General features: G+C 39.9%; 1 protein-coding gene across 1 annotated transcript in view; it reads left to right on the forward strand.

Moving 5' to 3' along the window:
- The window catches only part of ST8SIA6 (ST8 alpha-N-acetyl-neuraminide alpha-2,8-sialyltransferase 6), a 130,251-nt gene that overhangs the window by 103,785 nt on the left and 1,686 nt on the right, over window positions 1-24,780 (forward strand). Inside the window, exons 6-8 of the mRNA XM_011963911.1 lie at window positions 16,514-16,658; window positions 20,104-20,216; window positions 23,902-23,994. Coding sequence (XP_011819301.1) covers window positions 16,514-16,658; window positions 20,104-20,216; window positions 23,902-23,994 — 351 coding nt within the window. The remainder of the gene's footprint in view (window positions 1-16,513; window positions 16,659-20,103; window positions 20,217-23,901; window positions 23,995-24,780) is intronic.

A 24,780-nucleotide genomic window follows, 5' to 3' on the forward strand; every position in this document is an offset into this window, starting at 1 on the left:
TGACCTCGTGATCCGCCCGTCTCGGCCTCCCAAAGTGCTGGGATTACAGGCTTGAGCCACCGCGCCCGGCCCAACATCTTTATTCTTATTAGGCTAAGCCACTTTTCCCAGCCAGTAAAAGGAGACAATACATACTTCTGTGAGTTTTTATGAACATTCAATATGTCAAATGCTCAGTACAGAGTCTGTTACATATTAGAATCTCAGCACATGGTAGCTATTATGATTATTTCCAGTTTAATTTTTCTGGCTTACAATTAATATTTTACTGGCTAGTTTAAACTCTTAGTATCTGCAATAAATACAGCAAGTCTATGATGGAGCAGTAACGCTAGAATAGTTTCTGTTCCAGTCCTCTGCCTAAGGGGATGTGTAAACATTTATAAACCCCCGTTTTGCTTTTGTGATCATTTCATATGCATTACCACGCGCTTGGTAAGGTCCAACCCTTCCTGTTCAGTTTGTTCTGTTCGAACTTTCTTTGGTCTTTTCATGATGGAAAGTAGGTCACACGGAGCAGAAAGTATTAAACTTCAACTTTCTAGGTTATCATCTTTCTGTGCACTATTTTCTATAGAAACGGACTTACCTTTATATGAACTGTCTGCGGCTTGTCCCTCCCTTTCAAGATGGCCGGTCAAACCATGGGCTCTGAGGTCTAATCAGGAATCACTCTGAATTCCCTGAAGATTAATCAGCTCGAGTATAGGCAGAGCCGAGAGTTACGCTTCCCGCCTGGTCCCCGGATTACTTGGCCCTTGCCTAGGGCTAAATGAGGGCTGACAACCCAGGGTAGGAAGGGATCATTCTTATTTGAGGTTCTGCTGGGTGAAGCCTAAGGGCATAGAAGAAAAGTCAGGATTTGGAAGGGAGCCAGAAGCCAAAAGCAATTCCCAGAGGCCAGGCAAAAACAGAAGCTGAGTACAGGGCTGAAGCCAAAAGGTAGACGATGAATTCCACAGTGCACCGTGGGAGCTGTCCTGGAATAATGCCTGAGATGTGCGCTGGCTCTCTGGGAGCACTTACGGCCCCTTTAGGTATGAGAACCCGGCTCATTTAATGACCGTGAGCAGAAATGACCTGCCTCCCTGTTTCTCCACCTGTGCAAGACACAGTTTCCCAGTCAGAGCACAGATGAAGCTCCTTGAAATACATGTGCATTGCTGGTCCTTGCTGAAGCCTACAGTTAGGACTTGGTCTGGTAAATTGAAGTTCATCAAATAAGATCTTTTATAAAAGACGGTGGCATAAATACAAAACATACTGTGAACATTTCCCTTAAGAAATGTAGCATGTTGGTGTAATTACACGTAAGACTGATTCAGCATTATAATTACAAAACTGTTTTCATAGGATTCAGTGTTAACTCAGGCTCTCAATATGTTGCCAGACAACGTCTGCAAAAGAAAAACAACAACAACAACAAGTTTCCTACTCTTCCCTTTTCCTTCCCTAAAAAATCTAACTAAATAAAAGTTTATAATCCGTCAACAAAACTTGTTTTCTTTACACTCTCTTCTTCACACATTGAACAATAATGGCAGTGACCTAGATATTTTTTGTCTGCAAACTAAACTATATTCTGAAATCTTAACATTAATCTTAACTGTTGATTTTGTATTTTTAGAACTTGCATTTTTCACACTTACAATCGGCTTTAATTTCTTTTTTTTTTTTTTCTTTTGAGACGGAGTCTCACCCTGTCGCCCAGGCTGGAGTGCAGTGGTGCGATCTTGCCTCACTGCAACTTCCACCTCCCGGGTTCACGCCATTCTCCAGCCTCAGCCTCCTGAGTAGCTGAGACTACAGGCGCCCGCCACCACGCCCAGCTAATTTTTTGTATTTCTAGTAGAGATGGGGTTTCACTGTGTTAGCCAGGATGGTCTCCATCTCCTGACCTCGTGATCTACCCACTTCGGCAGGCATGGGGCACCCATGCAATTAGAGCCCTGGGGGGTCCCTGCAAGTCACTTCTGTCACAGCTTTATGCTCATTGCAAATGGCACCTGAAGGCGGCCGGATGGGTGCACCCCTCACCTCTTTCCAATGATTTCACAGTCCCACTTTTTCACAATCTCACTTCAGTTCTGCAATGTGATCCCATTTTTTTCCTTTACAAGTCTTAGCATGAATTAAACCCACAACAGGTCACCACCTTCATTATTAACATATCGTGGTCCTCTCCCCTCTCGTTTACGCTACTCTGTGTGTCAGAGAAAGCACCATCCTTCTCCCAGTGGCCGGAATCAGAAACCCCTGCGTGACCCTCACTGTCTTCTTCAGTGCCTGTTTCTAGTCCATCGCCAAACTTTTGCTAAAGTCTTACACCCTAAATATGTTTGAAATCTATCTTTTCTTTGCAATCTCACCACTCATCTCTGGTCTGGGTTACTGGGATAGCTAATTGTCTGTGTCTACTTGGCTAGGCTCCAGTACTGTATTTAATCAAATGCTAATCAAAGTGTTGCTGTGAGGTTTTTTGTAGATGTGGTTAACATCTGCAATCAACAAAGGCGCTTACCATTGTTAATGTGGGTGGGTCTCATCTCAATCAATTAAAGGCCTTAAGAGCAAAAACTGAGGTGTCCCAGAGAAGAGGTAGTTCGACTTCAAGATTGCAAAATCAACTCCTGCCTGGATGTGCAACCTGCAAGCTTACCCTACAGATTTTAGATGTGCTAGCCCTTGCAATTGTGTGGACCAATTCTTAAGTCTCTTTAGATAGATAGATAGATAGATAGATAGATAGATAGATAGATAGATAGATAGATACATAGATAGATAGATAGATAGATAGATAGATACATACATACATACATACATAGATACATAACATAGATAGAAGATAGATAGGTAGATGATGGATTGATAGGCTGTTGATTCTATTTTTCTGGAGAGCCCAGACATACATAGCTATTGTTCTCTCTTAACTGGCATCTTGGTTATCTATTGCTGCATAAGAAACTGTCCCCAAACTGATGGCTTGTTTGTTTTCAATGATTTCATATTCTCTCTCAGTTTCATGGGCTGCCTGGGCTCAGCTGGGGAATTCTTTTGTTGTTGTTGTTGTTACTGTTTTTGAGACAGGATCTCACTTTGTCACCCATACTGGTGTGCAGTGGCACCATCACAGCTCACTGCAACCTTGACATCCTGTGATCAAGCAATCCTCCTGCCTCAGCCTCCTGAGTAGCTGGGACAGCAGGAGCATGCCACCAAGCCCAGCTAATTTTTGAATTTTTTTGTAGAGATGGGGTTTCCCTATGTTGCCCAGGCAACTCCTGGGCTCAAGCGATCCTGCCACCTCAGCAAGGTGTTGGAATTACAGATGTGAGCCATCACACCCAGCCCAGGGAACTCTTAATGGAGGGCTTTCATAGGGTTGCAGTACACTGGAGTCATCTGAGAGCTTGCCTGAGCTGGACGTCCAAGATGTGACACTCACATGTCAGTTAAGTTACCACTGACTGCTTGCTAGGAATTCAGCTAGGGCTGCCATCTAAAGGATCTTCAAAGGAGCTTCCACATGTGACTTGAGCTTCTTGCAGCTCAAGAAGACTCAATTCCTTGGGGGAATGGCTGGATTTCTTGGGGAAGTGTCCAGAGAATGAACATTCCAAGAGATCCAGGCAGAAGCCACAATACTTTTTATGACCTAGCACTGGAAATCCCAGAATGTCACTTCTTCTGTAGTATTCTACTGGTTCAAGTACTTTCTAAGGCCAGCTCCAATTCAAGGGGAGGAATTTTAGGTTTCATTTCCTGACATATGCATGTAGGGAGAGAACGAGTTGATGGTGGCCACTGCAACACTGGGTCATTGCCTATCCTTCTAACTGATTGGTGGGATCTTTCTGCAGACCCACTAATATATCCTCACTGAAGCCAGGGTGCACATCCTAAAATGCATATCCCATGTGTCACTTCCATAACTAAGACCCTTCAATGCTTTGCCCTTTCCCATAAAAGAAATCCACATTGTTGACTTTGTGATGCCTATAAAACTCTTGCTGTAGTTCTCCAGCATTCTCCACCTAGTTCTCCATCTCCCAACTCACACAGGATTTCTTTCAGAATTTTGCACATTCTATGCTCTCTTTCTCTCCTCCCGTCTTTCACATTCCCTCCTGCCTGCTTCTCAAACAGTCTTTACTCCTCCATCTCCTTCTCTTGCCTCACCTGGCTAGTTCTTTTCATCTTTAAGTTTTCAGCTTAAGCTTTGTGTCTTGTGGGGAGCCATCCCCAAACTTTGGGTGGCTTAGGTACCTTCCAGCGTGCTCTTGACCCCATGGCTGGCCCAGTTCCTTGGGCTTGCGTGACTGTGGAACTGGACTCAGCCAAACTTGCTTGTACTTTGCTTTATTATGGAGCCAGCAAAATATAAACACAGGATTAAGGATTCAAGAGAGTGGATTGTCCCACTCAGAGCAGCACCTGAAGTGCTCCAGGCATCTCAGTCTCAAAGGTCCACTGTTGTGACAAGAGGAAGCGAGCTTTTGTGCTGCAGTCTCACCCCTCCCAGCTCCCTCTGTGAAGCCTCAGAGGTATATAGTAGGCCTGGCCTAGCCCAGCTCTTCCCTCCTCCTCCCCCTGTTGCAGTGTAGACTGATGGCACCACGTTCTAATTGTCTGCTGTTGTCTCTCTCCCACTAGCTAAGAGTTCTCCATGGGATGTTCTCTGTCTTTTTTTTCTGTTACATTCCTAGTAGTAAGAACAGTAGTAAGTGCTTGATTTGTTTATCCATTCATGTCCACGTGAATTATATTTGTTCTTCTGGGTATTTCCATCCTATCTTTTTGCAGGAGTTTGTCTTGGGTTTACCCAGCCCCAAGCAAACTGTTGCCTGGGCAGGGATTTCCACCCCTAGCCTTGACTCCATGCACTCTAGTTTCCAACCTGCAGCCCCTTAACCTGTATCTGGCTGGGTCTTCCCTGGCCCTTGAGAGGGAGGGATTTGAGCACTGTTTCCCTCTTTTATTATGCACATAGCTGTGGATATTCAGCACAGCTTAAGAATATTTGATCACAATTTCCAAAATTTCCGAAGATGTAGACATTTTCCCATGAAGGACAGATGATATGGTTTGGCTGTGTCCTCACTTAAATCTCATCTTGAATTGTAGCTCCCCTAATGCCCATACGTTGCGGGAGGGACCCAGTGGGAGATAATTGAATCACTGGAGTGGTTTCCCCCATACTGTTCTCATGGTAGTAAATAAATCTCATGAGATCCGATGGTTTTATTAGAAAAGAGATCCAGGTGGTTTCACTTGGCTCTCCTTCTCTCTTTGCTTGCCGCCATGTGAGATGTGGCTTTCCTCCTCCTTGCCTTCTGCCAGGATTGGGAGGCCTCCCCAGCCATGTGGAACTGTGAATCCATTAAACCTCCTTTCCTTTGTAAATTACCCAGTCTCGGGTATGTCTTTATTAGCAGCGTGAAAACTTCTAATACAACAGAGTTTATTCATGTCTTGTGACAGTGACTGTGTGGGCTTTCTTCTTGACTTTTACCCACTCTGTGCGTCTTTGCCATGGTTTATTTGTGCATATGTCAGACAACAATTACAGGGATGTAGGGCAGTATTAAGAGCACACAGCTATTAAGACTAGACTGCCTGCATCCAAGTCTCAGTAATGTTGTTAGCTAGCTGTGTGTCCTCAGGCAAGTAACTTCACCTCTCTGACCCAGCTTCTACATCTGAAAGATGGGGACAACAACAGTGACGATAATGTGCTTCCCTCATAAGGCTCTTATAAGGATTAAATAATATATAAAGTGCTTGGGGCCGGGCGCGGTGGCTCAAGCCTGTAATCCCAGCACTTTGGGAGGCCAAGACAGGCGGATCACGAGGTCAGGAGATCGAGACCATCCTGGCTAACACAGTGAAACCCCGTCTCTACTAAAAAATACAAAAAGCGAGCCGGGCGAGGTGGCGGGCGCCTGTAGTCCCAGCTACTCGGGAGGCTGAGGCAGGAGAATGGCGTAAACCCGGGAGGCAGGGCTTGCAGTGAGCTGAGATCCGGCCACTGCACTCCAGCCTGGGCGACAGAGCGAGACTCCGTCTCAAAAAAAAAAAAAAAAAAAAAAAAAAGTGCTTGGAAGAGTGCTTGAGACAGTAAAAGCCATGCATGTATTTATTATTATTATTTGTGCATCTATAGACATGAGCCTCAGACACACGTTTCCCTTTTTACGCTCCTATCTGAGCCTCTGTCTGGCGTCTCTCTTTCTGGGCCTTTTCTGTGGAAAGTTCTGTCTGTGTAAACCTGTTCCTCTGTGATCATGTGTTTGCATTTCTGTCTATTTCATGTGTCTCTATATCCTTGGTTTCTGTGGGTGACTGTGTTTTGCCTTCTGTCTTCATCTCTTCTGTTTTTCTCAGGGCTCTCTTTCTGCGTTTTATTTCATGTATCCATCACTTTTCTTTCCTCCTCTGTTTCATGAAATGTTCAACTATTTCTTCTTTTTTTTTCCTTGGCTTCTGCACAGTCTTAGTTTGCTCTTTCTCTTTAACCTCTCCACCTCTCTTCTGCAGGTACCAATAACATCAGAGCTGAAATTTAGAAACTATTTTCTGAGCTCATTAAATAGTTTTCTATTCCCTTTTCAAACATTTATGAGCTTATGAATACAATATTTTCTATGGCTCTCTAGGGGGGAATCAAATTGTTCTTTGCTTGCACAACCGTCTATTGATTTTTCTTCCTGTGGTTCAGTGACCCTTTGTAGAGAAAAGACTCCCTCTATCTTGCTGACCTTTCTTTCTGGACCATAGTTAACAGCCATTGTTCACCTTTGTTACCTTGTTCAGAGGCTTCTTCCGTCTTCTGCTTCTCATCTACATTGTGCTGTCCCAGGAGCAAGATGAGGAGAGGCTGGGGGTCCGGGTCATTCTTTGGCATATCCCCAGAGCCTAGCACAGTGCAAGGCACCTGGGATGCCCTTGATGAATATTTGTGAAAGGAATGAATTCATTTGGGAGTACTGAGGTTTAGGGGAAGACCAAGAAGAGCATCTCATATCGAGCCGTTATCATAACGGCGTGCTGCCTTTGTCATTCTTATTTATTTTTATTTTTTGAGGGGGTGTCTCTGTCGCCCAGGCTGGAACGTGGTGGCATGATCTCAGCTCACTGCAGCCTCCGTCTCCTGGGTTCAAGCGATCCTCCCACCTCAGCCTCCTGAATAGCTGGGACTACAGGCACCTGCCACCATGGCCGGCTAATTTTTGTATTTTTAGTAGAGACAGGGTTTCACCACGTTGGCGAAGCTGGTCTCAAACTCCTGACCTCATGATCCGCCCGCCTTGGCCTCCCAAAGTGCTGGGGTTATAGACATAAGCCACTGTGCCCAGGCTGTTCTTTCCATCTACTAAATATATCTCAAGTCTCCTTCCTCCTCTTTTCAATTCTAAAATTACTCGTTTCATGTAGGCCCTTTTAATCTTTAATTAGGTGACTCTAGCAAAAGCCTCCCAGTCAAGTCCCAGCTGACTTTCCTCCCTCTGATCTCCTTCCACTGCCATCCATCCTATACGACCCAAAGAATTATCCTCAAACACAGGTTTATTCATTCAATGAGGAAATATCTACCAAGTGCCTCCTGTGCTGGGTGCTATGTTAAAAGCTCCATCACAAAATCTCCCCTAACTCCCAGGTTGGTTAAGTGCTCCTCCCCTGTGCTGCTCTCACAGCCTCATATTATGGTGAAATGATACTTAAATACCAGTGATGCTTTGTGTCTGTCTCTCTTAATACACTTAAGCTCCCAGAGGGCAAGGCCCATTCATGTTTTATTCATATTTGTATTTAATACTTTGCAAATTGTAACACCACGACCTTGGGCCATGGCTATCACTGCTGGCTGCTCAGTGAATGTGGGCTGAATTGCTGTATATATCGGTCTTTGTCTCAGTCAGATTGGGCTGCTGTCACCAAATGCCATAGACAGGGGGCTTTAACAACTCACATTTATTTCTCATGGTACTGGAGGCTGTGAAGTATAAGATCAGGGTGCCAGCATGGTTCTGGTACGTTCTGGGGGAGGGCCCTCTTCCGGGTTACAGACAGCCAGCTTCTTTTTTTTTTTTTTTTGAGATGGAGCCTTGCTCTATTGCTCAGGCTGGAGTGCAGTGATGCGGTCTCCACTTACTGCAACCTCTGCCTCCTGGGTTCAAGTGATTCTCCTGCTTCAGCCTCCCACATAGCTGGGATTACAGGTGCTTGCTATCACACCTGGCTAACTTTTTGTATTTTTAGCAGAGACGGGGGTTTCACCATGTTGGCCAGGCTGGTCTCGAACTCCTGACCTTGTGATCCGCCTGCCTCGGCCTTCCAAAGCAATGGAATTACAGGTATAGGCCACCGTGCCCAGCCCCAGCTTCTTACTCTAACCTCACATTTATCAGAGCTCCACCTTCAAGACCCTAATCACCTCCCAAAGACCTCACCTCCTAATACCATTGCACAGGGGCTTTGGGTTTCAACATACTTATTTTGGGGAGACACAAGCATTCAATCCATATCAATCCTCATTCTGTATCTTGAAGCTACAGAAGTTAAATCTAATTATTCCTTTACCTTATGGTCCTTAAAATATTCAAAGAGAGCTATTGAATCGCCCGAATCTGCTCTTCTCCAGCCGGGACGTTATTAGTTCTTCACCTACCATGGATTTCAATCTGTTCCCTCCAGACAGGCCCTGGTTTGTCAATTGCCTTTGAAAGTAAAGCTTCCACAACAGACCCAAGCACACCAGGCATGGTTTTGAACATTACAGAGTAGCACGTATCTCTCTCTTCCCTTTGTAGGCAAGATTCCTTTAAATATGCAGTTTCAGATCACGCTTGAAGTTTGGAAAGCCAGTGCACACTGCTGCGTTCTAGAAAGTCAAGCGAAAGCCTGTAAATCTTCTTCTTGCCTTCAATGGCCTCTAACCAGAGATGACTTGTCCTCAACCTCCAATACCAAAGTATTCTTTCTCTCTCACCTTCTCCAGGCCTTGCCTCCCATAACTGCACACCACAAGCCCAGAGGCAAACACACAGACTCCTGCAAAGTCTAGAGCAGTCACTGGGACATGAAGACTGTGTGTGGAGGCTGGGCAGCGAGGTTGCAGGGGGTGGGTCTTCTACTCTATGTGACAGCAATGGAAAGGCCCCTTGAGCCCAGAAAGCTCTTTTATTTTTTGTTAAAGAAGTTCTTCCAAATACGAACTTGAGAAATCTAGAAAAATATTTTGGGTTGTAAGATGCGGTGGCTCAGGTAAGAACATTTTAATTTCCGCCATTGCACACCATGGTTTGGTTGGAATAAATTTTTGGTGCCACAAAAGAAATAGCACTCAAACATAAATTTTCTCAGCAAGGCAATTTTACTTCTGTAGAAGGGTGTGTCTCATGAATGGAGCAATGGCGAGAGCACACCTGAACAAGGGAGGGGAAGGGGTTCTTATCCCGGACACAGGTAGCTCCTACTGCTGTGACATTCCCCTGTTGGCTAGGGTTGGACCACACAGTCTAAGCTAATTCCAATTGGCTGTTTTAAAGAGAGCAGGGGTACGAGCCAGAGTGGCAGGGTGAGCAGTTTTGGCAGGAAAGACAGTTACAGAACAGGTGACTAAAGGTGACTCAGGTCAGAGCAGGTGACCAGGCGTGACTCAGGACACAGCAGGTGACCAGAGGAATAGATGTGAACTACTAATTACAACTGGTAGGAAGGTTGTTTACTGGAACTAGGGGCAAGGAGACAAGGAGAACGAGGAATTTAAACTTTAAAATGGAGAACAAAGAACTGAACATACTGACATACTGATTCTTTGAAGAGAAATGTAGAACTTACTGTATTTAACAGCTCTTTGCAGTGCAAGCGCTGGCAGTGGCTTTAGAGGAAGAGTTTGAATTCTGGGTTTGAATCTTTGCTTTGCTACTTACTGCCTTACAAATCATCTCTAAACCTTTTTATTTTCCTTCCTACTGGATCACAAACACTATAAAGGCAGAGACAATGCTTAATTTATTGACCAATGTGTAGCCAGCACTTCTCATGGAGCTCAATATTTAATAGGTGCTAAATAAATATGAATGAGTGAATGAATATGTCATATGTGACCTTCTTAACTTTATTATCCTAAGTTATCCTCATCTATAAAATGAGAATATTAATTGCATCTATTTTGTAGGGCTATTATAGGGCTTAAGTGAAATAATCTACGTAAAATATTTAGCATGCAGTGAGAATGCACTAAATGTTGGTTATTGTTATTATTATCGGTCAATCCATGAATTGCATGTCAAATAGGGCAAGAAGAGAGACAAAAAAAGGGGGCATCAACAGGAGAGAGGCAAGTGCTGGATTGTTGGCTTATGTATGTTATGTTTTCATGAAGAAAAGGAAATGTGGCTATTTTAGAAGTGGTTTGGATGGTAAATAAATCCTTTGACTTTCTGCTGGTGCTTACCTTTTAAAACTCTTTTTCCTAGGACCCTCATTAGAAACACAGAAAATGAATTCTGGAAAGGTAGCTCTTTATCAATACCTGGACAGTGCCTGCAGCCTCCACCTTATGGGAACTTTTTCACATCTCATTAGGGAGGCTCAGAGTTTAACAAACAGAAGAGGTGCTGGGAGTCATGGGTTTGGGCCTTTAGGTCGTTAGTATTCAGGTGACCTGGGTCTGTGAACTGTAAGCCTTAAGTAGTTGTTAACACTTCATGGAAATCCAGGAAGCACTGAATTTATTAGAACTGAAGAAGAATTTTAACCTGAGACTTGAAACAAATAAAAACAAACAAACAAAAGAAACAGAAAAAGAAAATAGCACCTACAGTGAAAAAAAACAAAAAGGAACTTTTACTATTTTAATAAAGATCCCTTTCTCAAAAGGAATTTGTAATGCAAAGATGATTTGACATCTTGGATGCAAAAGTGATTTTGCAGATCTTCAATTCCATCTTTACAGATCCAGGTGAAAAGCATTAAGTCAGATTCTCCCAGAACCAACCTACTTCTTGAAAGTTAAGCATTTTTCAAAGTATATGAACTCTCCTGAATTCTAGAACTCGGTGCAGTACAGAAAGTCCCAATTCTTTCCTAGGGGGATGGAGGGCAGTGTATTCTCTTTTGAACGTGGGTTGCACGGAGGAAATTGCCCAAGGTAGAATGCAAGAAGAGTTAGACTCTCATCAAGCCAGAGGCTTCTTTTCAGTTTATTTTAGGGCACATTGTTCAGGTCACCTGATAATCCTGCTCCCATAGGGCAGCTTATATATCTTCCATGTAAAAGGAGAACCTCAAATGCCTCAGTTATACAGGCTTTGAAGCATTTATATGTAAGTTGCATGGTAGCCTTTGAATTGAATCTAGGTAGGTTTTCAGCAAGATGCTACCAGCAATACTTCGGGAGCAACAACCTATGCTATGGTGGTACCAGTTTGGAAAGCATTCTAGGGGAAGAGGCTTAGATAATGGCATTTCCCCAATTACAACATACTCTAGTGTAAACTGCAGAGAACTGAATGTCAAAACACAAAGGTTTGAGTTGTTTACAACCTGCAGACTTTGGTCATATAACTTACCCTCTCTCAACCCCAATTTTCTCATCTTTAAAATGGGAATAATAGCCAGGCATGGTGGCTCACGCCTGTAATCCCAACACTTTGGGATTTTAGGGGTGATGAGAAATAGAGTAATAGAGATAAAAATTCCATTTAGTTTTATTTGTTGTAAGAGCAACACTGGCTCTTACTCTCTGCCACATGGATGAGCTGGAAAGTGACAAAGAGCGTACACTTATCACTCCGCCACTGCACACAAAAGCTGGAAAAGTCCCCTTAGCCTGTGACATCTTAGATTATAATTCTGATATTTTTCCTGGGAGATTATAACGAGTGCTTTGGGGTTGAATGTTGATTTTTGATAGTGAGATCTTCAAAAGTTGCAAGGGGAATGGCTAAACCAACTCTGGTACATCCATACCACGGCAATAAAGAACAATCTGCTGCTACACAACGTATATTAGTCTGTTCTTGCACTGCTCTAAAGAAATACCTGAGATGGGCTAATTTATAAGGAAAGAGGTTTAATTGGCTTACGGTTCTGCAGGGTGTACAGGAATCATGCCTGGGGAGGCCTCAGGAAACTCACAATCCTGGCGCAAGGCAAAGAGGAGGCAGGCACATCTTACATGACTGGAGCAGGAGGAAGAGAGAGAAGGGGGAGGTGCTACCCACTTGGAAACAACCAGATCTCGTGAGAACTCAGTCACTATCATGAGAACAGCAAGGGGGAAATCCACCCCAATGATCCAGCCACCTCCCACCAGGCCCCTCTTCTAACACGGGACTAAAATTCATCGTGAGGTTTGGATGAGGACACAGACCCAAACCATATCATATGGCAATATGAATCTCAAAAAACTTTTAGGCTGTGTGAAAGAAGTCTTACATAAAAGCATACATGTAGGCCAGGCATGGTGGTTCACGTCTATAATCCCAGCACTTTTGGAGGCCGAGGCAGGCAGATCATCTAAGGTCAGGAGTTCGAGACCAGCCTGGCCAACATAGTGAAACCCCATCTCTACTAAAAATATAAAAATTAGTTGGGCATGTTGGCGGGCGCCTGTAATCCCAGCTATTCGGGAGGCTGAGGCAAGAGAATCGCTTGAACCTGGGAGGTGGAGGTTGCAGTGAGCTGAGATCGAGCCACTGCACTTCAGCCTGGGAGACAGAGTGAGACTCCATCTCAAAAAAAAAAGCATACATGTGATATAATTCTGTTCATATACTAGTCATATACTAGAACAGGAAAAACGAATTTGTGGTGAAAAATCATCACAAAAGTGTCCTCTGGGGCTTGGCGGAGGGTCTGGAGATAGGAAGTGTTTGGAGGTGACATGCACTTAGATCTATAATTTACTTTGAATTGCAGCAAGTACAACTATAAAATTGGATTAATGGACAGATACACAATAAGGCAAAAATAGTGAAAAGTTAATTGTCAAATCTAGCTGCTGGTTATTCAAGTGTTTATTGTCCAGTTCTTTTAACTTTTCTATAGGTTTGGAAATTTTATACGATATTTAAAATATATAATTTCAGAAAAAGGCCCAGTGTGGTGGCTCAGGCCTATAATCCCAGCACTTTGGGAGGCTGAGGCAGGCAAATGACTTGAGGTCAGAAGTTAGAGACCAGCCTGGCCAAGGTGGTGAAACCCCATTTCTTCTAAAAATACAAAACATAAGCCAGGCGTTGTGGTGCACGCCTGTAGTCCCAACTACTCTTGAACCTGTGAGATAGAGGCTGCAGTGAGCCGAGATCCCACCACTGCACTCCAGCCTGGTCAACACAGTGAGACTCTATCTAAAAAAAACTTTCAGCAAAAACTCTATTAATATTTTTAAAAAGCATAAGAGGAGATCTGATTTAGTGTTTTGGGTGATGCAATATTCTTGTAGGCACTGAATATCCTTAGAGAAATTACTTGCCAAAGGTTAATGAGGATTTATTATGTTGCCTTTTCTCAAAATGCTGGATAAAAGAGCCATTACAATTATACACAAGTAAGAATTTCTGAATTTGCAATATGTCACACAAATTTTTATCAAATTAAACGTATAATTAAAAACTACTTAGTATCATGTTTTTCACTACATACCATTTATTTTCATCTTTTTCTTTTGTTAATCTCCATGAACCATCTTTTTTAAACGGTAGGTTGTAAAATACAAAAAGAAACAATAAGCGGGCGACAGAATCCAATTAAGAAGGACATACTATTTTAACGAATATTGTAACTTATTTAAGTCAACTGATAAGAAGTATTGTTAAACACCTTAACTTTGAGGTGCAAATATCACACTTACTTTTCATGCCTTGAGAATTACTGGAGTTCAGAAGACTAAATTTTAGATGACCTTGACAAATTAGAGCGTTGTATTTTTTCAAGAGGGCAAAATTCAGTAGAAACATGTATGGAAGCTTACTCTTAGGGACCAAACCAATAATAGAAGTGTGGGCTGAGGACGGACTATTTCTAATGACTCACTACCATCAGCATTTCTTGCTGAATATTCACTGACTCTTGTCTTATGACTGGATCCGGCTTGGATACAGATTTTTCAGTAATATGGAGAAATAAGTTGAGGTTTAAAGATAAATGAGATGATTAAAATCATGAAAAACTGGTCGTATGAGGAAAACCTGAGAGAAGGGAAAATTCTGTAAACGCTTCAAGACCGAAAAAGGCTAAAGCTTTGCCTGATCTCCATTTTCAAGTACGTGAAGTATTTTTATAAGGAGATTCTAAGAAAACCTAACAAGTAAAATGGATTTACATTAAAACATAGTTGCATTGTGCAAATGCAGAAATCTCTCTGACTTTAAGGTTGATTAAACCCTGGAACAATTATCAAGAGACTTTAAGGAATCTACATTGTTGGAGAATTGAAGAAATGAAATATGAATTCTAAGTAGTTCTGCGTGCACCTGCCAGAGGTTGGAGGTTAACTCAGATGATCCTTGAAAGCACTTCCTAGGGCTACATTCTAATAATAATGTTTCACTCCATGGTAATCATTTTGAAATGTAGCTTGGTATTAATTTATGCTTCTCTGGGCTTTCTATAAGGAATGGCAACTTTAAATTCGCCTCAGTTAAAAATTCACTGTATTAGATATTTCTTTTTTTATTGGACTTATAATAAATGATTATGTATTGTTTTAGTGACTGTGATACTGTTCTTAACTTAGTTTCTGTATTTTATAATTATTATAAAATCATTAAAATGAATCCTCTCATTTTTTGTTTTTAGTGTTATAACAGTGTCATCAGAAGAAACTTTGTATTTTTAAAAATTACATTCATGAGCATTTTCTATTGATAAGAAGGTTCCTGCCTGAGTATAAGTATGTTTAACTGCTTTGCCATTGATCTTGCCAAGTTACCATGCTACGATCCAGGGCCAGTTAGAAGTCTAGTGAGATTTAAAAAAAAAAAAAAAAAAAAACTACCAGGTGCAGTGGCTCACGCCTGTAATCCCAACACTTTGGGAGGCTGAGAGCACAGATTACTTGAGGCCAGGGGTTCAAGACCAGCCTGGCCAACATGGTTGGACCCTATCTTTACTAAAAATACAAAAATTAGCTGGGCATGGTAGCAAGTGCCTATAGTCCCAGCTACTCAGGAGGCTGAGGCAGGAGAATTGCTTGAACCTGGGAAACGGAATTTGCAGTGAGCTAGATTGTGCCACTGCACTCCAGCCTGAGGGACAGGGCAAGATTCTGTCAAAAAAAAAAAAAAAAAATCGGCTTTTGTTGCAATTGCTTTTAATGTTTTTGTCATGAAGTATTTGCCCATGCCTATCTCCTGAATGGTATTGCCTAGATTTTCTTCTAGGGTTTTTATGGTTTTGGGTTTTACATTTAAGTCTTTAATCCACCTTGAGTTTATTTTTGTATAAGGTGTAAGAAAGGGGTCCAGTTTCCGTTTTCTGTATATGGCTAGAGAAAGGAGAATTGCCTGAACCCAGGAGGCGGAGGTTGCAGTGAACCTGAGATCATGCCACTGCACTCCAGCGTGAGAGAGAGAGACTCTGTCTCAAAAAATAAAAAAATAAAGTCAAGAAATAGATGCAGTTGAGGCTGTGGAGAAATAGGAACACTTTTACACTGTCGGTGGGAATGTAAGCTAGTTCAACCATTGTGGAAGACAGTGTGACGATTCCCCAAGGATCTAGAACCAGAAATACCATTTGACCCAGCAATCCCATTACTGGGTATATAGTTAAAGAAATACAAATCATTCTACTATAAAGGCACATGTACACGTATGTTTACTACAGCACTGTTTACAATAGCAAAGACATGGAACCAACCCAAATGCCCATCAATGATAGACTGGACAAAGAAAATATGGCACATATACATCATTGAATACTATGCAGCCATAAAAAGGAATGAGATCATGTCCTTTTCAGGGACATGGATGAAGTTGGAAGCCATCATCCTCAGCAAACTAACACAGAAACAGAAAACCAAACACCAGATGTTCTCACTCATAAGTGGGAGTTGAACAATGAGGACACATGGACACAGGGAGGGGAACATCACACACTGGTACCTGTTGGGGGTAAGGGGAAGGAGAGCATTAGGACAAATATCTAATGCATGTGGGGCTTAAAACCTAGATGACAGGTTAAAGGTGCAGCAAACAACCATGACACATGAAATGTAACAAAACTCCTTGTCTGGAATTTAAAGTAAAATAAAAAAAAAATTAAAAAGAAATTAAGACTAAAGGAAAGACAAAAAAAAAAAAAAATTTAAGAAAGAGAGTCCGTCCCAATCCTCAAGGGATTTAGAGCCTGGAGGAAAAATAACAAAGTCATCTTTGTGAATAATCATCTTCTTTCTGAAAGTCAGTCTGGCAAAATCCTCTTTTGCATCATCCATTGTGGTGTCTATTTTCAGTTTCTTAATCTTATACATTGGCTTCCTTTTCATTCTTTTCCTTTGCAGAGCAAAACTTGCTTCCTGCTGTGATGCTGTTCAAAACTTTGTTGTTTCTCAGAATAACACTCCAGTTGGGACTAACATGAGTTACGAGGTGGAAAGCAAAAAGGAAATCCCAATTAAAAAGAACATTTTTCATATGTTTCCGGTGGTGAGTAAAGATTTGTGGTGGGTTATTTGTGTTACCATTCCAGGTGAATTTTCTTTTACTTTAAGCTGTAACTTACAATTATGATGGAATCAATTAAAATACCATATTGTTTTGTTGTATAAAATTTGGATAATGGGCCATTTTTTAAAAGGGCCATTTTGAATGCAGTGTGGCTCTGTAGGGCAGGATTATTTATATCTTAAATGATAAGCTCTTCCAGTCCCGAGTCTTCCAGACTCTTCTTCGAATGAGATGAGACGCTTGGGCTTCCTGCTTAGTAATCACTGAGGCTTGTGAAGACGGCCGTTTTTCACCTCAAATGAGATTATTCCAATTGTCAGTTATGGTGACTAAATCAATTCCTTCACAAGGAACGGTGTGTTTATGTGGCTCATCTTTGGGAAGTAAATAGGTGAGGATTTATAGTCAATAAACATACCCACCATAAGATAGAGATTGTTGTCTGCTGTGTTCACTGATATGTCCCAAACCCCTAGAACATTTCCCAGTACGTATATGCACTCACTACCTATTTGTAAAATTAGAAAAATGAGTACTGATATGATAAAAAGCCACTTCACACAGTGAGGAGAAACTCGACCCTTAATACAAATCCTCACTTGGGGAAATTTTGGTTCTGAGGAACACAAACATCTCATTGCATCTAAACATATGCTCTCCAGCATCTTTCTTCGATTCCATTGAAAAGCAATTAGGCCATGTCAAGATGGTCAAAACGGGATCCCTCTACATATGCAGTATACTAACTGTAGGATATGAGATTCTTACAGTTTTCTTTTGTTGGAACTTTGACCTCTTTCAGCTAATTTTTGTTGCTCATGTAAGTTGTTCCCATTTTTTTTTTTTATGTTAGGATTCAGAGGAAGAATAACTTGATGTGTATGAGTGAGAAATAAATAGAAAATGATAGAGAAAAAATACTGTATGTTTTCTGGAAGTAAAAGGGAACAAAAAATATAACTCATAAAGCATTCTCATGATGCCCTGAAATGACCAGTGATTGAAAAGATGATAAGGAAAGAGTATTTATCTTTCCTATCAGGGAAAGCCTTGGAAAGTTTGACAGTGAACGCTTTCACTCATTCATCCATTCAGGTTTTGCCAGTGTCTGCCATGTTTTCCACTGACCAGAACAGAGGAGCAGCAACTACTTTACCCTCATTTGGCCCTTTGAAAGGATTCACTTAATATAGGCCTAATAATTATGTATGCCACTGGGAACTGCATCCACTTTCCAAATTTATACTGTTTTTTTTTTTTTTTTTAAACTGAGGAGAGGAAATTCTGCAGTCAATACAGCACCAATTGCAGTGCCGGGTCCCTTTTTTTGTGTTGGTCCAGCTTCTCCTTTCATGGACGGGGCTCGTGGTGGAGATGTCCTCTTTCCCACTTTGCTTTCCTCTGCCCTTCTGCATGCAGCTCTCCGGAATGAACTGCTGGGCACACAAGAAGATCGCATTAAATGTTTTGATGAAATGATGTGGAGCCACTTCCTCCACAAACTTTGCTAAGTTACTTGCAGAGAAAAAAACAAAACTTGATTTTCAACCAGAGTGGGCAATGAGCAGGCAGTGGAGTGTGCAAATTTGCATTTGCTTAGGAGGTTTATTTGAGGAAATGTTGAGGTTTGTAATTTCTTTAAATTCATGTGGAACATGAGATACTAAAGCATATAGATGTTTTCCTCCCAGTTGACCAAGAAACCAGAGAAAAACATTCATTATTGTGAGTGCATAGTTTGAAATATGTGTCCTTCCGTAATCTTTTCTATTTTACACCATAAAGAGCCTATTTGCATTTTTGCATCCTACGCTATCTATAAAATTCAGAATTTATGGTGGCGCCATTTAGTAGATACTGGCTGAAGACATCTTGAGCTAGAAGTTCAGTGACATGAAATAGCCTGAGGTACCTGGGAACCATTCATTTAAGAGCCAATCACTCTGCTAGCCATTGCAGATATAACATCATTAAGTTATCATTTGAATCCATGGAATTGTGAGAAACGATAATGTGTGGTGGTTTAGAGCAGGTCCTCTGGGGCAAACTGTCTGGGTTCCTATCCCAGTTCTGCCACTTTCTGTCTGTTACTTGGACTCATGCCTCCATTTTCCCATCTGTAAAATACTCAAAAGTTTGCTGTGTAGGTTAAATGTGCTAATAAAGTATGTATCTGAAATAGTGCCTCTTGCTTAAAAAGCGCAATATGACTTTTACGTTTCAAAGACAAACCTACAAAGAGAGTTGTACTGAAACTGAGTTTCTTTGCTAGTTGGGCAGCTCCCAGAGCCAGCATCAGGGGCAGACAGCAGTCACGGTGGTTCTGGGGCATCTTTTTGTCATTCTGGGCTGCTCAGAACCACCTCAGCCCTGGACTGTTGCCAGTGGGGCTGGTAAACTGACTTTATTATTTTCTCTTTCTTGCTGAAAATGTCCTTGTTTATCAGAAAGGCAGAATATGGGGTTTTGCCATTCTAATTTTTTCCCTTAATTATGTGATGAAAAATACATGATACTGTATTTTGTATTATTACATTATGCCGTGTATTCTATGCTGTCTATTTCTCTCAAGAGAAATGAAACTTAGGTTCACATAATGATTTATTTTATTTTATTTTACTTATACATTTTTTTTTTTTAATTTAAGAAACAGGGTCTTGCTGTGTGGCCCAGGCTGGAGGGCAGTGGTGCAATCACGGCTCACTGCAGCCTGGAACTCCTAGGTTCAAGTGATTCCCCTACCTGAGCCTCCCAAGCAGCAAAGACTACTGGTGCTCTTCACCAAACTCAGCCTATTTTTCTACTTTTTGTAGAGACAGGATCTTGCTTTATTGCCCAGGCCCGTCTTAAACTCTTGGCCTCCAGTGACCCTCTCACCTCAGCCTCCCGAAGTGCTGGGATTACAGATGCAAGCCACTGCACCCGGCTGGTTTTTTTGTTGTTGTTTTGTTTTGTTTTTGAGACGGAGTCTCATTCTGTCGCCCAGGCTGGAGTGCAGTGGTGCCATCTTGGCTCACTGCACCCTCCGCCTCCTGGATTCAAGCAATTCTCTGCCTCAGTCTCTCGAGTAGCTGGAATTACAGGTGCCCACCATCATGCCCAGCTAATTTTTTTTTTTTTCTATTTTTCGTAGAGATGGGGTTTCACCATCTTGGCCAGGCTGGTCTTGAACTCCTGACCTTGTGATCCACCTGCCTTGGCCTCCCAAAGTGCTGGGATTACAAGTATGAGCCACTGTGCTCAGTCCCAGCTGATTTTTTATACTAAGTCATAGTAAGTTGATTAGCAAACTGGGCTGCTGCTTTTTCTTGTTCTTATTATTCTCCTTAGCATGTATAAAAAGTTAAGTTACTAGAATTAAGCTGTTGTCTATGGTTCTAAAATTAACGGTATTTCATGGTAGTTTTCCACTTTCTCCTGCTAGTCCCAGCCTTTTGTGGAGTACCCTTATAATCACTGTGCAGTGGTCGGAAATGGGGGAATTCTGAATAAGTCTCTCTGTGGAGCTGAAATAGATAAATCTGACTTCGTTTTTAGGTAAGATCTGTCAAATTGGTTTCTTTGAAACAAAAGATCAGCTGGGTATTTCAGAGGGGGACAGTGTAAAGATATCCTTTGTATATTTTCACCTTTGAGCTCTGTTACAAAAGTCTACTAATTATCCAGGAAGTTTTTCCTGAAGTGTTATATGGCTCATGAGTTCCTCAGAATGTCAATACCAGAAGAATCAAAATGTGCTGTGTTTATATATGTTCAGGAAACTCTGGGTGAAGTTGTGGTGAAAGAGGGTTTGGTACTGCAGGAACTTTCAGAGCGTTCAGCACGTTCATGGGTACCTTGGCTACCTTGAGAGGACGCCGGAGGGCAGCATGTCCCAGACTCACCTGACCTTGAAGATCTTTTTCTATTTGTTTGTTTGTTTTTGTTTTTGTTTAACAGAGCATTTCAAGGATGTTTTGTTCTTAGACAATACTTGGGAAAATGCTGATCAAGACGTTTTACAGCCATACAAACTATATCATTATTTCGTTTTCTGGCTTGCAATTTAAAAAACAAATTTGTACTGCTTTTTAAGTTCTGGTCTTTTAATCTGAGTGTCAGCTAGCATGCAAAAATAGAAACAAAATGGTTTTTATGCGTTCCTTGTACTAATAAGCCATACCAAAGCATCTCCACCCTCTCAGTGTAATGGAAAGGTAATTCATCCGTCTGAGGATGGGTTTCAATTGAAATGCACCTTTTTAAAGAGTAAGTGGAAGTCTAGTTCTTCCTGTTTTAGGAGCACTGATTTCATACATCAGAGGAGATGCTTTGATCCTTCTTGATTTAATGCTGCCCTTTTAAGCAATTGAAAAAGAAACACGGTTTCTAGTAAACAGCTCCCTCCCAATTTTAATCTCATTTTTAAATTTTGTGCTGAAGGTAATGATAAAGCCACAATAGACCTGACAGTGCAACAATTATTGAATGTGGTCTTCCTGATTGGTGTTAAAATGGCCAATATCTGATTGGTTTACCCATTCTGTTCAAGTACTCAGTGTGAAAAAGCCATAAGGAAGATAATTCTTCTTGCAGTAGATTTTTTATAGGCTTAAAATTCCCGAAACATCTGTGATGAGGATCAGGCCTAAACATTCATTATACTTTATAGCGAGTATAGGCAATACAATAAGTTTTGATTTAAAACCCAGAAGAAAAATATCTCAGCAGATATTTCATTTATAATTCTAAAATAATTGTCTTATTCCTAGATTCCACATTTGCTGATGTCAGGTATTTTCTTGAATATAGAATTTCCTTTAAAGCTAGCCATTTGAACTGAAAGGTAAAATGAGGGCTAGACGTGTTTGGTGTCACTAAAATATATTTAATTTTTTTAAGTCTGTACTTATTTTGGTGCTGCATGTTGATAGTTCATAAAGCAAACTTTTACTTTTCATTTCAAAAGATTTGGAGCTATGAATTAAGTGTGTGAGGAACAAAATTAGGTAATGAATATATATACTACTGCTATATACAACTATACTTGTATGTATACATATATATTACAGTAGTAATATATTTAATCACGTATATACGGTAGTATACTGTAATACACATAATCTAGTAGTATTTATATGTTACATATTACATACATGTATAATAAATATATAATACTGTATTATATATTATATAATATATAGTATAATGTATAATATGCAATATATAATAGTATATTGTATACTGTATAATACAGTATTATATGTAATATAATATATATTACATATGTACATATTATATAACATATGCATACATATTATACATCTATAATAACATAGATACATATATTTTGTATAAAATTATATAATTATGTATAATGTATACGTGTATTACATATTATATATACATATTATATAATAAGTAAAATTATATAACAGTATTATGTGTTATATATGTATAGTATGGATATACATTATATACATATTATATATGCATGTTATATATAATATACATGCATATTATATATTGCATATTATATATACATGTTATATATAATATATGAATATTGCATAAATTATGCATATACATATATAATAACATATAATGCTGTTATATAATTTAAATGTAATATATATGTATATATGTATAACACAAACCATGACCTATACTACTGTTTGTGTGTGTGTGTGTGTGTGTGTATAGTCTATATTCAGGACAATACCTGGCATCAGCAAAAGTAGAATCTAGAAACACAGGCATTTATTTTAGACTCATAAATTAAATATATACTGAGATACTTTTCTGTTAAGTTTTAAGCCAAAACTTATTGTATTTCCTCTATAAAATACCCCTCCCTATGGAGTCTCCTATGATATTCTACTGGAAATCACTTTTGATTATTCAAAAGAATGTGAGACTATTCTAGAAAGGACATTTGTTATGGGAGGCCCACTAGTGAGGTCACTTTTATGCCCTAGTACCTATGATTAATCTTTACCATTTAATATTTATTAGTAATATTTGATTCATATTTATTTTACCAAGGTGCAGTATTTATTTTATTTTCTGACATAGCTTTTATATCAATGAGGGAAATTCATGTTTCATTCATTCATGTGTTTTATAGGACATGGTACGGCTTATTTCACCTTCAGTCATGTTATAGACCACATCAATTTTGAACAGCCTTCCTTAGGAAGCACTCAAAGATGCTCCTTTATGTTTAGCCTTACTACTTGAAATTCAGTATATGATATTTAGAAAGTCATAACCAATTTTTCCTTTTTTGTGACAAGAATATAATTACTCAAAATTAGAATTCTTTATTTGTTTTCCAATTTAAAAGCAAATTAGTACTCAAAGGAAGATGAGAACATCAGTATGAAAACATCACTATAAGAACATGAGGATTTTATTTATTAACAGCATAATTTGGTGACAAAACTATCCACATGGGAATCGGGAGGTTTTGATTTTTTAATGTAGTCTTTGCTTCTGGTAGACCATATAACTTTAGTCACAGTACATCAAGGTTTTAAGAATATGCAAATTGGTGATCATACTACTATGGGAACATAATCAATAGAAATAATATAAATAACAAGTTTAATAAAAGGATTGGGAACTCTTCTAAATTTAGACAAGGTGTAATTGTTATTTCTGGTTTTGATACTTATAAAAGTTATTATTCATATTGAAAGCATTGATCAAATTTGTATATTTTAGCTGGGCACAGTGACTCATGCCTGTAATCCCGGCACTTGGGGAGGCCAAGGCAGGTGGATCACTTGAGGTCATGGGTTCAAGACAAGTCTGGCCAACATGGTGATACCCTATCACTACTAAAAATACAGAAATTAACTGGGTGCATGCCTTTAGTCCCAGCTACTCAAGGGGCTGAGGCAGAAGAATTGCTTGAACCCAAGAGGCGGAGGTTGCAGTGAGCCCAGATAGCACCACTGCACTCCAGCCTGGGCAACAGAGCGAGACTCTGTCTCAAAAAAAAAAAAAAAAAGTGTGTATTTTATACAACATTGAAATGTCAACTAAGAACTGAGTAATTACTAAAGTAAATAATTTAAAATAGAAACTAGATGGATTCTGAGGGTCTCTTAATAGCAATGGTTTCTCCAACATAAGGACAATTATTTTATATATGTGTGTGTGTGTGTGTCCATATGTGTGTATACAATCTTTTTTCTACAAGTTCTATTTTGAAAATGATTTTCTTTTCAAATTTCAGGTGTAACCTCCCCCCAACCACAGGAGATGTTAGTAAAGATGTTGGCAGTAAAACAAATCTTGTGACTATAAATCCTAGTATCATAACTCTGAAGTAAGTAGCTGCAAGTTACATAACTGATCAAGAACATTTTTTCATTGTTCAATATGTTTCTCAGCTTAAGCACTAATCTTGTTGCTGAGACTGACTTGCAATACAGGTGGAATGAATTTTTGGAAAAATATATAAGAATTCATTTGCAAATTGTGGCATTCTATCAAGGTTTTTGTTAATAAGAGTTATGACTCAGTTGGACTTCCAATGTCATAAGCTAATCAAACGAGAACATATTTATTTCTTCATCTCTTTTAACACTAATGAAGCCACTTTTTTCCATTTTCTTTTAGAGCATTAGCGTTACTCTTCTATCTTGGTAGCACTTTCTTGATAAAACTTACTCTATTTAGAAACTTCAGAGAGTTAGCGCTAAGACAACCTGGCAAAATACAGTTATCATGTTGGAGAGTTTATTACTAAAAAATAATTACCATCTTTCATTTATGCAACATAACTACCATAAAATTGTTGGTTAATAAATAATCTTATACAAAGTTTTTACTCCATTGTTTTCATCAAAAGTAACTGATAAGCGTTAGTAATAGAATATGTTTGTGCTAATAGTTATAGCATCTCTTGAAATAAAATAAAATAAATATTGAACTTCCTTTTCAAAGCATATTTTCTAAACACTCACAATTATGCTTACAAGGATACTAAGTTATTTAAATCATACATATAGTTACTACAATGTGTGGAGGAAATTTTTAAAAGTAACCTATATGTATATCTATATTTGCATTTAGATATTTTAAGTCTTCCCTCCTTCCTTCCTTCCTTCCT

Source organism: Colobus angolensis, unplaced genomic scaffold (assembly GCF_000951035.1).
Source record: "Colobus angolensis palliatus isolate OR3802 unplaced genomic scaffold, Cang.pa_1.0 Scaffold63, whole genome shotgun sequence".
NCBI lineage: Eukaryota > Metazoa > Chordata > Mammalia > Primates > Cercopithecidae > Colobus > Colobus angolensis.